Raw genomic sequence first — 17,473 nt, 5'->3', positions numbered from 1 at the left:
ATGTGGGACCCAATGGCTATGTCTGCACTACAAAAATAACTTCAAAGTTGCACATCTACCCACACCATACTTTGAAGTTAAACTTCGAAGCAGGACACTACTCCATTCTCAGAATGGAGTAAGGTGTTTGAAGGTAGGCTCCCTACTTCGAAGTTAACTTCAAAGTAAGAGAAAAACATGTTTAGACTCTGCTAGCTACTTCAAAGTTGCCCCTAACTTTGAAGTTAGTTCCTAGTGTAGACACACCCAATATGTAGATCAAATAGCAAAAAATGAAAAAAAAAATCTTTAATCTTTAAAAATCTTTAAATATATCTAAAATAGAAAAACTGTCAAGAGTACTGGCAGTTACATTGGCCCACCAGTGATTAAAGGGAGCAATGAAGCCTTAAATGATTTATTCATCAGTTGTCACTGGAAAGGATGTTGGTGTAGACGCCAACCCTAAAACTAGTCTCATCTGGTGGTAATAATGGGCTTGTCAACACTACCTCCCTACTTCGAAGGGAGGATGGTAAGTAGGGTGTTGGGAATTTATTAACGAAGTGCTGTGGTGCATATGCAGCACTTCTTTAAGCAAATCCCACCCCCCCGCAGTAACTTGGAAGTGGGGGAGGGGGAAATTTGCTTAATAAAGCACCGTTTGAAGTAGGGAGGTAGTGTAGACTCAGCCAATGAATTACTGGTAAACTTGACTTAATGATATTTCAGTTTACAAGCAGTTCCAAAAATTTTTGGTTTTGGACACATCTGAACCTTTTCAGTTGGCCAAACATTCTGAAAAAGCGGGCAAAAAGTACACTTCAGGTTGAACAGAACGTTTTGTTCCACATGAAACATTTTTGTTACTGGGCATTTTAAAGGGTGAGAGTGATTAAAAAAATACAGAATAATAATCTGAAGAAGTGGGTCATACCCACAAGAGCTTGTGACTTTCTGCATCTGTTAGCTTTTAAGGTGCTACAGGACTACTTGTTCTTTGTGAAGCTATAGAGTAACATGGCTGCATTTCTGAAACCAAAAAAGGGAGAAAGAGGTGGTGGTGTTCCCCTTTATTAGCCCAGTGTATTCTGTGGGTGAGTCTGTTAGTATCTTCCGTTTAAACCATTCCACTTTATAAATAAATTAAGCAGGAATTAAATTTGGATCTCCCCTTGCCCAGAATAATGCCTTAGCCAATGGGCTATAGGGAAATCTAAGATGGGTTTGTTTCTATCCTAACAAAACAAAACAGCAGTCATGTAGCGCTGTAAAGACTAACAAAATGATTTTTAGGTGGTGAGCTTTCGTGGGATAGACCCACTTATCCAGGTCTATATAATTTCCAGTCCAGACCCAGATATTTATAGCACGTAGCTCGCTCTCTCTCTCATATACACACACACACACACATATATATATATATCTCACAGAGGTCCATATATCGAGGACTGGACTGGAAATTATACCGTGAGCTACCACTTCTGTTGTTTCTGTCCTGTTAAATCTGTTCCACTTTGTATAAATACCTGACTAGTCCTTGGGTCACAGTGGGAGTGTGAATATGATCCTATAGCCAACTGATTAGGGCGCTCATAGGAGGTGGAAGTCATTGTTCCAATGACTATTTAAGTTTATTATACAAAAGGAACAGCTTTAACAAAAGAGGCTAACTGATTGTCACTTAATACAAGGTGATTACACATTTGTAAATGTTAATATGGACACTGCACAACCATTTGTTTGAGGGGAAAGGATTTATTTTTGCCTTCCAAGAACCAGATTTCAGTTGTCTGTTCTCTCCTGTTTTACCACAGTGAGAAGTTCATTGGATTACAGTACAGTCTCTGTGCTTTTTCAGTAAAGCCAGACAGCAGGGTGTGGAGAGCCAGAGCTGGAACCTAGGTAGCACCTAGGTAGTAGGGGAAGTCAGAATTGTAAGCTGTGAGCTAGGGAGATGCTCACCACTACCTTTCTGTGACTAGTATAGCAGTAAGAGAGAAGAGCTACTGACACCTGCTTAGAGTTCCCTGCTCCCTTGCATGCCTTGCTGGAAGGAGGATTTGGTTGTGTGGCAATAGAGATGGGAATGACGGATATTTTATCACAGTAGAATAAACTTTTACAGTGGAATTTAGGGATTTTTTCCCCAGCATATTTATTCTCATCCTACTGTGAAATACTTCAGTCTTGATTATGTAACTGAAGAGAATAAGCAGCATGTCACATCAGGGGAACTTTTAGGGCTCCCAAACGTCAGTTTCCATATTTCTTTTCTGTTAAATATAGCATGCATCTAAAATTTGAGTAACATGTCAGTTGACACTGCAAGACTTCAATCTCACTGAATCTGAAAAGAGATTCCCAGATATTTAATGATGAATGTGACCTAATTTTCATTAAATTAAGCAAGTTTGGATTGGAGACATTACTACTCTTTTGTTTCTTACATTTCTTCCAGGCATAACTGTTTTTAGATATCATGTCAGAGCTGACAATTTATACTCTAAAAGGATCTCAGATTAATCTTGTTTTAACTTTTTGCGGAGCCCACAGGGAGAGGGGAGTTGAGATGGTTTAATATATATGGAATTATTTCACTGTTTTTGTTTTTTAGCCAATGTGTGATAACCATGATGATGGTGAAACCCCTGCAATCATTTTATGTAATGCCTGTGGGAATTTATGTACAGACTGCGACAGATTCCTTCATCTTCATCGGCGGACGAAAACTCATCAAAGACAGGTAGAGTGAATAAACATTTCAGTACATTATTTTTTTATTTAATCACAAATCAGATTAGAATGCTGTTAGTGGTATTGAGCAATAGCTAAAAGGGATAGAAAGGTTTGTGTTTAATTTTGCATTTTAGTCTACTGATCTATATGACCTTAAAAATGTTTTTATGAATAGTACTGTAATGTCAGTCCCTAATCCCTCAGCTCTAGCTCATAATCTCCACGTTTTCTTTCCAATTTTAACATCAATTGGATTACTCTAGAAAAGTCCAAGGAATATTTAGACTTCCATAACTAAAAATTCATCCAGAAATGCCCTCTTTACTCCTGCTTTCATAAGGAGTCCATACTTATGAACACCATTAATTGTTTGATCTCTTTGGCACCTCTTCACACTGTTTTCTGCTCCTTAACCCCTTCCCCTCTCAGTTTTTTGGGCCTGACATGCTTTCATGATTGTTATTGCTCTCTCTCTCCCTCCCTTACTTCATGCTGCTTAACCTATTCCTTTTTTCCCTTTAGGCCAGTCACTCACTCAAAAGCTATTCACTATTCTTCACCACAAATTTCTCCATCCCATTCTAATGTGTGAGCACCATTTCCCTTGCTTTCATTGTCTTCCTTCAAGTGCCTTCTGATGCAAGTGAGCTTTAGTATTCATACTGCGCCCCAGATACGCTTACAATGACAGACAATGTTACATCTAAATTCATGTTTAAACACCAAATTCTTACTTTCAGATCCCTTCAGAACTACACTCTGGCTGTGTCTACATGTGCCGCTTCTTCCAGAAGAAGTCTCGCAGTAATGAGTTATCTGGAACATGCTAATGAAGCACAGATGCAAACTTTCTGCACCTCATTAGCATATCAGCACATGGTTCAGAGTCCGGAAGAAGCTCTTCTAAATTCCCAAGTACACATGCAGATGCGCGGCCTGCAGGGATTTTCCAGAAGGAATCCCTCCTTCCAGAAGCCTCCTCTTCCCCAAAATTTTGAGAAGGAAGGGTCTTCCAGAAGGAGGGTTTCCTTCCAGAAGATCCCCACAGGCCATGCATCTGCACGTGTACTTTGGAGTCCAGAAGAGCTTATTCTGGACTCCGAACCACGTGCTGATATGGTAATAAGGCATGGGAGATTTGCATCTGCACCTCATTAGCATCTTGGATAGCTCATTACCATGTCACTTCTTCAGAAGAAGCAGCATGTGTAGACCCAGCCTGTAACCTCTACATTGTGGATCTAAGGGACTTTTCATGTTCCTCCCCTCCCCCTTTCTATTTATGATGGCAGTTTCACAAATTTTTCATTAATACACGTCTGTCTTTCATGCATTCTACCATGACAGGAACAACTTCACACTCATTATCACCCCCTCCTCCTGCAAATCCCTCTCCCACATATACTACAACATTTTCAGACCTAGAATTTTGTTCCTAAACTTCTTGTTTTGGCATCAAGATAGAAGTGACATGATCTTTAGAGTCCCACTGAAGTACAATGGAAGTAGAGTTGATCATTTAAAGTTATTTACTTAACTGTGGATTTTATAACCTAATAATGGACCCCCTGGATTTGGAAATTTTCTTCCATGAACCACATGACTGGAAAACAAAATATTTTAATATCATTACCCTAAGGTTTACTTGTGTTCTAGACTGGAGACTCTTTAAGGAAGGGATTATTTAGACATATTTATTTCACTCTCACAGTCAGCTTTAATAAAAAATTTGTCATGGCCAATTGTTAGTAGGTTACAGATGGTCATGGTGAACAGGGCAAACATCAAGGAAATACTTTTATTTAACAAAAAGACAAAAGTAAAAAAAATTTGCTCTCAAAAATAATGTTCTTTGAACGTTTGCTCATGTCAATTCCATCCTAGGTGTGCATGCACCCAGGTGCATGGGTGTTGGAGATTTTTTGCTTTGGCGGTATCTGTAGAGTCTGCTGTTGTGCCCTCTTGAGCGTTGCACTCATGCATCAGCACATTAGGCACCTCTAGCCCTGTACCCTTCCAATTCCCCCTTATCACTTTTGTTTGTTAGAGCACCTTTCCATTGTCTTGGAAGAGCTAGCAGTCTTCAAGATTTAAGTCTTTGTAAATAGTTTGTTGTAAAACATGGATCCTGGGGTATTACTGCCAAGAGTAACAGTTCCAGGTGAACTGCTTAGAGAGACAGCTATTTACATCCCGTGACTGGGGGGTCCTCCACTATAAGGCACACCAAACCAGTCAGAAAGAGCATTTCTGTTCACTTAACTGGCTAACAAGAAGTCATACAAACAATTCCCTCAGAGAGAGATTCCAGTTCTCTTATGTCACCACTGTGATAGACCACAGCAGGCTACAGCAGCCTCATGAAGGGCAAATATGTGGGCAGTTGGGTTTGTGCATTTATGTTTCCTAGAGACCCAGGTTTATCAAGGATCAGCCTGGAGCAGCAGACTAAATGAGCATCTGATGCTAATTCTCTCAGGTGAACGGGGGGCAGGAGATAGGGGATGGAGGAGGAAGAAGCAAAGAGTGTAGAAGAAGAACTCCCAGGAAGAAAGGAGTTATGCAACCACCTGAGGAAGGTACCGAGGAAGCGTCTGGTGGAAGTGGCTCAAGGAGGCAGTTGCTGCACTGGGGGGACCAGGGAGTTAAGCCCCTCAGCTGCAGCTGCATAGGGTCCCTGGGCTGGAACCTGGTATATGTGGGAAGGGTCCAGGTTCCCCCCAGACCGCCCCACACCCCAGGGCAGCTGTAGGGGGCAGGAGGAGGCTGGACACACCTAAAGGGTCTCCGCCACTCATGACTGTGACATGGACTGTGCCAATGATGAGAGCCGAGGGATCTATGAGAACAGGATGCAGTGCAGGGCACCGTGAGCCTCTGAGGCAGCACCTAAACCGCCACAAAGCGCAGGACCCAAGGAGGACAATCTTGGGGCTTTATCACACCTCCCATAATACTCCTTGTACACACAAGAAGTTATTTTAAAAAAAAATCATCAAATAAAAAAGTCCTTCAAGTGCCAAAGGACCAGTCATATTCCCAAGTCAATTTATAATTTAGAATCTTACCCAAAAAGCATGTTGTTGCTGTCCTTAAGAATCTAAAGGCTTATTTATATAAGAAGAAGAAGAAGAAGAAAGGGTAAGGGTTATAACAGTTGCAAAGTTCTTGTTTCATGCACGTAGCCTGAGTAAACTGGAACTAACTGATGGCTTAAATCAAATCTGTGGAGTACATCCACGATAAAGATGGGTCATCTACTCCTTCATGTAGAGTTTCAGTTTGTTACAAAGATACTCCAGAGATGAGAAGCAAAAATGGAGTTCTCAGGGCCTTAGATGTCTTCCCCCATGTGGACGGAATCTCACTGTACTTGCTATAGAAAAGTACAGTTACAAGATGGAGTTTGTGACATGAGCAAGTCACCTGTCAGCTCTTCTTTGAGGATCCCCAGATGTGCTCCATATGTAGGTGTGTCAGCTCTGCTGCGCCAACGGGTTGAAGATTTGAGTAGCAGCGTCCCTAGGCCACCTGCCTTCACAAGCAGGCAGAGCACAGGTACAAGAAGCCTGTGACAGCTACTGCACGTGCGTGGGCAGCCAGTTACTTCAGTTCTTCTTTGATCACTGCCAGCTCCAGTCGCAAGATCTTCCTCTTGCCCTCAGCCATCTTAGAACTTAAAAAAAAAAAAAAAGGCGGTGGGGAGAACAAACTATCAGAACCTACTTATGAACCACCTACAGAAAAGCAAACAAAGAACAGGAAAAGCCGTGGATGGGCTTTTCCCCAAGTGGCTCCAGCCATTGTTACCAGCTCCACTACAAAATACAGCCAGCCTGCTCGCTCACTCATGACCGGCTTCCCAGGCTTTAAGAAGTGTGCTGCTTGTGGCCTTTCTATCCTGGCTTCGGATGGCCATTCACTTTATATACACTGTCTGGGTCAGTGCCATAATACTGAAAGCTACCCTCACTGTAAAAAGCTTTCCAAAGGGTCCTGCAGAGCAAGACAGTAACAACTCCAGGTCTGGCTAATGGAGCAGACTCTGACACCCATTGTCCACCACAGGTCTGCACAGTTCTTGAAAACAGCAGACGGACTTGCAACAAGAAAGATCTGTTCACAAAAATGGCAGTGTTTTATAGGCTGGTGTCGTTCCCAGTCACGTGATCCCATGCAAGTGGGGATCCCATATGTACTTACTTACCTACTTCACCTTCAACAAACGAATCTATCAATGAATACTATTAGGTTCCACCTAGCAGCCATATCGGCCTTCTACCCACCCATTCAAGAACATTCTGTCTTTACTCACCCTGCCGTCAAACAGTTCGTGAAGGGTTTTCACAACTCACTTCCACCAATCAAAGAACCAATACTTGCTTGGGACTGTAACTTAATCCTCACAGCCCTAAGTGGCAAACCCTTTGAACCTTTAGCCACCTGCTCCCTGCTGCATCTCTCCATAAAGGTGGCCTTCACTGTGGCAATCACCTTGGCACAGAGGGTAGGAGAATTCAGTGCCCTGATGTTGGAACCACTGTATACAGCCTCTCACAAAAGCAAGGTGGTCCTATGAACCCACCCTAAATTCCTCACGAAAGTACTTACCAGTTTTCACTGCAATGAACCAGTATACATACCCGTCTTCTTCTAGGGATACAATCATGCACACTGTCGACATCCACCAGGCCTTGGCCTTTTACCTACAGAGAACTCAGTCTTTCCGGAAAACAACCCGGCTTTTCATCTTCACAGCTGACAGGTCTTGCAATATGCCCATCTCCAAAAAGAGGCTCTCTAAATGGATCTCTGGCTGCAAAAGACTTGCTTACATTAACTTTATTAAAGAACCCCCAGCGAGCTTTTGTGCACATTCCACATGTGCAATGGCTGCTTCGACAGCCTTCCTTTGAGGTGTGTCTACTGAGGACATTTGCAGAGCAGCAACATAGGCCTCTGCTCACACATTCACACAGCATTCCTCCATACAAACCTACACTTGCTCTCAGACTGTAATCGGCTACTCTGTATTGTCATCAGCTGATACACATCATCTGAAGGACCCACTCCCAAGCAACGACACAGTTTTGTAGTCATCTAAAGGTGGAGAACCCACAGGGACCCTCAAAGAAGGATAGTTTACTCACCCTGTGCAGTAACTGGAGTTCTTCAAGGTGATGTCCCCATGGGTGCTCCACCACCTACCCTCCATCCCTCTGCTTCAGATTTCTACCTTGACTTCCAGATTAGAGAAGAATTGAGGTAACCGGCTGCCTGTGCATGTGCAGTAGCTGTCACAGGCTTCTCGTGGCTGTGCTCTATGCGCACAGGCAGCCAGCTGCAGGACACTGCTATGCAAATCTTTGCCCTGCAGGCACAGCAGAGTAGGTCTGTTCAACTTTAATAATCCCTTCATAGTAGGCTGGCCAAACATCCCGTTGGTGTGTCCCTGAAGCAAGCATCTGAAATACAAGTGCATACTCAATTCTGTTTATTTTAAATACAAATGATACAGGCAAATAGTATAAGCATAAACATCAGATTGAGTTCTCAAATGATACCTTTTTCAGCATACTTTGAATAAGGTTTGTTGCAAATACACACACAACAATGATTGCAACAGTGATCTGTATGGCCACATTTTAATTAGGTAATGTCACATTTTTTACAATGGTTAGTAAGTGGTTGTTAAGTAGTATAGTTAGAGTCCCCATGTAGACTTTGCCCCAGATGAGGCGTGCCACAGTTTCCAGGTTTTAAGCCCTGCTGAATGTAACAGGTTTATGGTTATGATTTTATCCCATGGCAGCTCAAATGCTTGAGGAAATCACAAATGTTGCATCTGTAAGAACTTTCATCCTTGAGCTCAGAAAGAGTGAGACCTCCTCATGGGGGCTCTTCTCCTTCCAGCATCTAAAACCTTATTAGTCAGACTCAACTACAGTGCACATCACACCCCCAGCAGCAAGCACCACATCATCAGTGCCTGAGAAGACATCAAAGAAGAGTGACTCTCCAGCATCAAGCAAGAAGGACAAAGGACCCGCACTGGAATCATGTGGGGACACCCCCCTTGCTGGGGTCCCCTAACCTTCTAGGTTTCCATTGACTCTGGAGAGAAGCAGGGTACACAAAAGTCAACAAAAAGTCAAAAGTCAACATGGTTTCTATAAAAGGAAATTGTCTTACTAATCTTAGAATTCTTTGAAGGGGTCAACAAACGTGGACAACGGGGATCCAGTAGATATATTGTACTTAGGTTTCTAGAAAGCCTTTTGTCAAGGTCCCTCGCCAAGGCTCTTACGTAAATTAAGTTGTCATGGGATAAGAGGGAGGATCCCTTCACGGATTGAGAACTGGTTAAAAGACAGGAAAGAAAGGGTAGTTGAATAAGTGGTAAATTTTCAGAATGGAAAGGGGTAACTGGTGGCATTCCCCAGGGTCAGTCCTAAGATCAGTCCTATTCAACTTATTCAAAAATGATCTGGAGAAAGGGATAAACCGTGAGGTGGCAAAGTTAGCAGACAATATTAAACTGCTCAGGATAGTTAAGAGCAAAGCAGACTGAAGAATTTCAAAAGGCTCTCAAAAAACTGAGTGACTGGGCAACAAAATGGTGAATGACATTTAATGTGGATAAATGTAAAGTAATGCACATTGGAAAAAAATAACCCCGACTGTACATACAATATGATGGGGGCTAATTTAGCTACAACTAATCAGGAGAGAGATATTGGAGTCATCGTGGATAGTTCTCTGAAAACATCCACACACTGTGCAGCACCAGTCAAAAAAGTAAACAGGATGTTAGGAATCATTAGAAAAAAGGGATCGAGAATAAGACAGAGAATATGTTATTGCCCTTATATAATACCATGGTATGCCCATATCTTCAGTACTGTGTGCAGATGTGATCACCTCTTTTCAAAAGAGATGTATTGGCATTAGAAAAGGGCAACTAAAATGATTAGGGGGTTGGAATGGGTCCCATATGAAGAGAGATTAAAGAGACTAGGACTTTTCAGCTTAGAAAAGAGGAGACTAAGGCAGGCATATGATAGAGGTATATAAAATCATGAGTAATATGAAGAAAGTCAACAAGGAAAAATGATTTACTTGTTCCCATAATATAAGAACTAGAGAATACCAAATTAAGATAATGGGCAGGAGGTTTAAAACAAATAAAAGGAAATTCTTCTTCATACAACACACAGTCAAAATGGGGAGCTCCTTACCTGTGAAGGCTAGAACTATGAGGGGGTTTAAAATACAGCTAGATAAATTCATGAAGGTTAGGTCCATTAATGGCTATTCACCAGGATGGATAAAGCATGGTGTCCTTTGCCTATGTTTGTCAGAAGCTGGAGATGGATGGCAAAAGAGAGATTGTAACGTTCAGTTCACTCTCTCTGGGTACCTGGTATTGGCCACTGGTGGCAGACAGGATACTGGGCTAGATGGACCTTTGGGCTGACCCAGTATAGATGTTGTTCTGTTCTTAACAAAATGTATGTCACTAGTGGCCACTTACCTCAGGTGTCAAGGGATTCAGGTCTTACCTGTACTCATTAGGTTATCAAGGGCAGATCTGAAGCATGAGCATGGCACTTTGGAGGGCAACACAGGTGACTATGGATATCAGTTGGGCAAACAAAGTCTCTAGCAGCTGTACACATGGGTGTATGGACATGAACAACGCAGGTTGAAGAAATGGTTACAAAAGTTAGGTAACTTTCTTTTGCAAAGAACAACAGTGTGTATTTTGTGGTAGTGAGAGATTTTGTATATGTGCGCAGGAAGGCTTTCCCATTTTCATTACAATAGCTTATGTAAAATGAATTCAAGCATGGCCTTCCTACTTAGGAAAGATGAAAAACCAGATGACTGCATATAGGCCTTGTGGGATCTTGCCATCTAATTGTAGTTTACCTCAGAAGTGTTTAGTGATTGACGTTATAAGGAACCTTAAGACAAAACAGTTTTCATCTTATTCATTGTCATACTAGAGCCTGTCTTTCCCAAGTTGATTTTTAAAGTGTAAACAGTTTTACTTTACACAGAGGATTGTAATTTATGGCTTCCTGAAGTTGTGTTCACTAAGAGTCTTCACGTCATTCTGGTTCTTCACGTAGCTGTATTGCTTTTCAATGTTTGTTTTCTTTGACTCTTCTGCCAATCCAAGTTTTGATTTTGTAGCTTTTAACCTTCAATGTGTGTTCCAAATCAGATCAGCTCATTCCTACGTGCACAAACATTATAGAATATATAGAAGTCATTTTTTAAGACTTGGAATACAGGCTCCATAATACCTAGGAGAATTATGACAACAATGTATATTTATAGCTGATACCAAAACTAAAGTTTCTTATACTTGCTTAATGACTCAGTTATTGTAAAAACACTGTTTAATACCGAAATAATTAAATTAATAGGTATTCAAAGAAGAGGAAGAAGCTATCAAAGTTGATCTTCATGAAGGCTGTGGTAGGACCAAACTTTTTTGGCTCATGGCACTAGCAGATTCTAAAACTATGAAGGCTATGGTGGAATTTAGAGAACAAACGGGTAAAAATCAGATATCTCTTGTTCTTTACTCTTTTTAGCTTTTCCAAAACATCATTTTCTGGAAATGTGACTCTCTTAACCTTTCATTAATACTTTTAGCTTTAGTATTTAAAAGAAAATAAAAGAACACACTGAATCCTGACAAAATATATCTTGCTTTAATGGTAGCATGATGGCTGTGCGTTGCAACATAATGTATATGCTTGAATTTAGAAACACTGTAAACCCTTTAGGGCAGTTACTATGTTTTTGCTTTGTTTATATACAGCATAGGATGACCCTCCATCCTGTTTTGGATGGGACAGCCCCATATTTTGGGTGCCAGGAAGGAGTCCCGATGTATTTTTAAAAAGGGGATAATTACCCTGTATTTGGCCCCCTGCTGGTGCACAGGCACAGCTGCTGACCAGAGAGCCCGTACCCATGTGCTCTCCTGCCAACATCAGAGGAAGCCAGCAAGGGGCCCTGTAAAATTAAGGGTAGGTTGGGGTCTGCAGGGCAGCTGCTGCCCACTTCCCCGCTGCCACCTGCTTCTCGGGGAAGCTGGGAGGGCACCGGTGGCTGCTGCCTCCTTCCTGGCTCCCCAAGGCTCCGGGCAGCCAGGAGCAACACCAGCGACTGCAGCCCACTTCCCAGCTCCCCGAGGACTGGTAGAGTTGGGAGGAGGACACCCCACTCCCAATCTCCCTGTGCCGTATTTGGGATACAGAGATATGGTCGCCCTAATACAGAACCTGACACAATGCTGTCAAGATTACGCTCCTAGGTGCTCAGTAAAGAAAATAATTCTAATAATTGGATATATAGCTCTTTGAAGTGCTATAAGTTTTCAAATGTGGCATTCTTGGGTTGATATTATTACTCGTTAGCCAGTCGTGCAACTTCCACTTTCATAAAGGAAGTACTACAAATGGAGATCAATAGCTCATAAATAAGTGTTACCTATACTTACATTTGAATGATTTATAAAATGCTTTTATTATCTTTTGAGGGAGATGTGTAAAATGTATACAAAAGAAACTTATCTACTATGGACCGACTTGAAAATGGGTAATTAGAAAAAAATGTGTAAATTAAAGTTTCAGTATCCTTGGACAATGTTGATGCTATCTTTTTCCAGAAGCAAACTTTTTCCACTGCCTTAAAATATAAACAGTTTTAAAGTGCTCGTAGATTAAAGACCACAACAATGTTTAGCTATGAGCATAGTGTCCAGCCTGGCATTTGGATAGTCATTGCATTCCAAGTATTGTGTTACATTTGCAGAATATTTGGCTGGTAAAAATGCAGCCATGCCCTTAATTACAATCATTTTCACAGTGAGCAGAAAGTTCAGAAATGTTTGCTTTGGTGCAGCACGCATAATAATATGGGAAGCCGGCAGGGAGCCTGTCTACTTCCATCTTCTCTTATTGCCACAGAGAAAGATGCTCTATTATCTTAGTCTTGAGTGATGTACTGAACAGCCCAATTTGAACTTCAATAACGTGAGGTTGGAGAGTGTCGTAAGACTCAGATGTACTTTATCTTAAATTACATTTAGTAAAACAAAGAAAAGAATTATCATATACTTCACTCATGGTTTTTGTTTTGTTTTTTCCATTTCCCCATTCCCTCCTCAAGGAATGCTATTCCTTTCATTGTGGTTAGTGGTCTGTAAAGATTACATTGATTATGTTGCTTGTAAAATGTAGTTCCCTATACACTTGTTTAAACTTCGAGAATGCAAACATTTATAAATTAGGCAGGACTTGGAAGATTTCCTGCTCTTTTTCATGTAATTGACATGGCAGATACTTGACAAACTCCACTTTTGAAGGGGAAATATCTTGATACGACATGTTGTAAGAATGTGAAACATCTATTAATGCAAAAAATAAAACTAGGCAAATTAAAATAAAATAAGGTAAATTAAACTGACTAATTTTTTGTAATCAAGATAGTTTTAGCTAGGTATGAGATCAAGTAAATAATTTGTTCAGCATGCATTAACTTTTAAAGCCTTCCTTTAAGGCTGTAATTTGCCTTAAAATTAGGCGAATAAATAAGGTCTTCAAGACAATTAACCATGTTTTTTACATGTACATAGTAAGGTGGTTGGTACACTTCTAGGCGTTTATCACGATAATGAATTTCTTTAAGCTTTTTTTGGAAACAATTTGCCATATTTTCATATCCTTTTGTTGCATGTAGTGGTCTTTAGAGATGTGATTCTGTGGTTACTTGTGAACATTCCATGATCACAGAGTTCTCCTAGCCCATGAGTGAGGCAGTTTAATAATTACATTTTCCAGCTAATTTCATATGATAGTTAAGTTTGCTATTAATATGTTGGTTGATAATTACTTCACTTTGATAAATTCTGATTTTTATTTTTTTGTTTTGTTTTGTGGGCCTAGGCAAACCAACCACCAGCAGCTCTGAAGCGTGTCGTTTCTGCGGCTGTAGAAGTGGAACAGAGTTATCAGCCGTAGGCAGTGTCTGTTCTGATGCAGATTGCCAGGTACATAAAAAACCCAGCTTTATCTCATGAAGGCAAAATAATTAGAAAATTGAGTTTTCAATGAGGAATACAAGATGAAACTCAAAGGTCCTGTCTTCCAAAATAATTTTGAATTGTGAGTAATAGTGTCACAGATAGTCCCACTGAAACCAATGAGACCCTTCACATGAATAAGAATTAGTTATGTGAGCACTGGTTCAGAGGGTTGGGCACCAAGTTCCTAAATGTTTAGTTAATTGATGAACGGTATGCATCCACTCTTAAATGGAGTATTGGGTAACTTGTTTACCTCCATAATTTCTCTGGATCATCTATAGTTATGTCTAGCTGTATTTTCATTATTCATAAGAGAAATCTCAATCTCAGTGCTGAGGTCCAGTATAAACTGAAATCTAGTGTACATAAAAATGTAATAAAATTAGTTTGGGGTACCACATTTGCCCTGTGTGTGTGCGCCCATTTGTATGGTCGTCTTCTGTACTCATTTTTATTTTTCAAATGTTTCTTCTCTCCTCTGTTATTGTGAGTGGGAAAATGACTGATTACACAGGGCAAACACTGAATCTTACTGTATAAGAAGTGCACAAAATATGCACACAGGAAAAACAGAGAATATAATTTATGGTTCTGTAAGGTGTTTAATCAAAAATATTTTCCTTTAAATAAAATTTCATTAAGACTTGTGCTATTCAGGTGTCACATAGCAAAAGCAATTTTTATTTTATTTTATTTTATTGATCAGTTTTAATTCAAAGTCCTAGAACGGAAGAAATATTCATAACTGTACTGATGTCTGCTCTCTAATCTGAGCTTTTCTTGCAGAAAGTAAGGCTTCTTCAAAAAACAAAAGAATATATTACAGTGTACAAAATGATTCTTTGGAAAAATATTAATTTAAAAAAATCCATTCTAATAGGAGTATGCTAAGATAGCTTGTAGCAAGACTCATCCTTGTGGGCATCCATGTGGAGGTGTTAAAAATGAAGAGCACTGTTTGCCCTGCCTACATGGTTGTGATAAGAACGCCACAACTCTGAAACAAGATGCTGATGACATGTGCATGATTTGTTTTACTGAAGCACTTTCAGCAGCACCAGCTATCCAGGTTTGTCTTTGTTGTTTAAGAAATGAATTTTATACAACATAGTTAATTTTTAATTAAAAATTAATTAAATTAATTAAACCCTATGTCTTGTCCTATTTGCAAAGTAAGGATGATATGTTTTATATATGCCTGTGCTTTCTTTAACCTTAATGGATGATGAACATTAGATATTGCTCATTCTCATTCCCACAGACTTAGTATACAGTAACCAGGTTGTAAACATACAATATACTAGTTTGTCACACACTAAGTAGCTCTGTGGACCCTACTGCTAGACCTTCTATAGCGTACATTGTTAATTTTTTAACAATGTACAATGTAATTTGAAGGGATACATTTTAAAAAGTTTCAAACAGTATGTAACATCAGTATGCAGAGAATCGGATTTTGTATCAAGAACTATTCTCTATACTGGATGAGAATGCAAGTAGGGTCATTTTAGTATGTACAGTTCTCCTATTTTGCGAATTGTGTTTGTATCTGAAAATCCATCTCATTTAGAAGTATTTTAAACATTTTAAATCACCCTTTTCTTTCTTATGTACCAGTCTATACATGCAAGAAACAGAACATATTAAAATTATTCATGTTTTTACACAAGCAATTTGCAGCATATTCCAAAAAAGGGAATATGCATAGCTTTTTCAGGGGGAATACATTGCATGTCTGAAGAATATACTGTAGCTCGCATGCTGACAGGGTCACTTTTGATGATTTCATATGTCCAGTAGTTGGTGTTATGCAAAAGTTTCCTTTTTAAACTAATTTAATGATTATTAATATTCTCTCTCTTCATGAGTGGAAAAGCTTCTAAAATGTTTAGATGTGTAATTAATAAATGAATCTTCAGTTTGACTCAGATATAACAGTGTCTCATTATAGTAGCTATTGCAACCTTTGAATTTACAGTGCGGTAGGTTACTCATACATCTTCCTTTTTTCTTAAAGCTGGAGTGCAGTCATGTATTCCACTTGCAGTGCTGTCGTCGAGTACTAGAAAACAGATGGCTTGGACCCAGGATAACTTTTGGGTTTATGTCTTGTCCTATTTGCAAAGTAAGGATGATATGTTTTATATATGCTTGTGCTTTCTTTAATCTTAATGTATGATGAACATTAGATATTGCTTGTTCTCATTCCCGGAGACTTAGTATACAGTAACCAGGTTGTAAACATACAATATACTAGTTTGTCACACACTAAGTAGCTCTGTAGACCGTACTGCTAGAACTTCTATAGTGTGCTTTGACATACTTCCATTTCAAACAGCTGCACATCAAAGCACACTGAAATTTAGTACGCAGCGGCAGGGCCCAGAGGACCAGTTTTAGAGTACAGCAGCCAAATAAGCTGTACGATCACACCCTAACTAGCCATGCACTAAGAACCTGTGTAGCCAAGCCCTGAGTTCTTCCTTGAGTGCTTGTCTCTATATGTACTGCCCTTGAGAGTCCACATTTGCCAAGAAGCAGAGGTTTTGCCCTAGCAGAGTCTGCATGTTATGTATGGTATCAAAGGAATCTATAGGGCATATTGGCCCCCACCAGTTCAGTTCACGCTTACTGTTGATGGTCTAGGACACGGCTTCAATATTTATTCTGACTTCTTCAGCTTTTCTCTATAAAGAGTTGAAATATCATATAGTTTTTAATTGCTTGGTTCCTTTATCCTTGCAGCCCTCCATCTTGGGTAGGCAGAGATTTCTCAGTTTTCCACCTTTCCAATCCCAGGTCTCCACAATAGTCTCACAGCCTTTAAAAACTGTATCGAGTGCCATGAACCCTTATAGGTCACAGAGTACCAGAACACTCATGTGTATTGCCTGGGGGAAACTCCTGTCCTTACAGGTGCAGCACAGAGTAGTCCGTAAACTCAGGAACAGCCTGTGACTGGCAATACCTTTTCTATTTAAGTCTGTAGAAGCTAACGTTAGCGAGCTCCTCTTCCTCTGTCCTTGTCAGTTCCAAGACCACTATCAATCCTTTGGCTATAAGAGACTCAATACAGCTGAGTTAGAGCAAGGGGGACATAAATCCTCCTCATAAGGACAAGAGGGAAGGATCTCAGTCCAAGTTCTTTAAAAGAGGCATAAGCCCCCCATCTTATACCAACCATGAGAGATCTTGTGTTCTGTAGTGGGACTGTGCAGTGTCAGGAAGAACTAGATTGGTACTTCTTTGCAGGGCAAGACTGAACCACAATTTGTTGCTCTTCCATCCCAGCCTTTGAGGGGAGGTTGAGCCAGGCTGATGCCAGGACTAGTAATAAATAAAGGCAGCTCATTGTCATCTCCCATACTGAGGCCACTCTCTGCAGATTTGCATTCTAAATCTTCAGAGTTGGAAGAGAGCAGTGGGAGACACCCATTCTTGTACTCTGCTTCAAGGGATTCCTTGAGAGGATTGAGCCCAGATAGAATTTCAGGAGTCTCCAGGGTTTCACATTACTCCCATATGAGAGAACATGTATGTACTTAGCAGCACCACAGAGTTCTGCACTGAAGGGATATGAGTGGTAATATTGAGGCCCACATGGTCTACAAGACTACCACTTAACGTACCACCAGTGTTGTGGAGTAG

The 17,473-nt window shown here is 40.4% G+C and overlaps 1 protein-coding gene across 7 annotated transcripts in view; it reads left to right on the top strand.

Moving 5' to 3' along the window:
- The window catches only part of MYCBP2 (MYC binding protein 2), a 354,939-nt gene that overhangs the window by 328,557 nt on the left and 8,909 nt on the right, over positions 1–17,473 (top strand). For all 7 annotated transcript variants that reach the window (XM_074989094.1, XM_074989085.1, XM_074989075.1 and 4 more), the window contains 5 exons: positions 2,597–2,725; positions 11,154–11,286; positions 13,686–13,789; positions 14,706–14,894; positions 15,843–15,950. In XM_074989094.1, the coding sequence (XP_074845195.1) occupies positions 2,597–2,725; positions 11,154–11,286; positions 13,686–13,789; positions 14,706–14,894; positions 15,843–15,950 (663 nt within the window). The remainder of the gene's footprint in view (positions 1–2,596; positions 2,726–11,153; positions 11,287–13,685; positions 13,790–14,705; positions 14,895–15,842; positions 15,951–17,473) is intronic.

This window comes from Carettochelys insculpta, chromosome 1 (genome assembly GCF_033958435.1).
Source record: "Carettochelys insculpta isolate YL-2023 chromosome 1, ASM3395843v1, whole genome shotgun sequence".
Classification (NCBI taxonomy): Eukaryota; Metazoa; Chordata; order Testudines; family Carettochelyidae; genus Carettochelys; species Carettochelys insculpta.
Note: the sequence above shows the minus strand (reverse complement) of the source record. Positions and strands in the feature narration are given on the sequence as shown.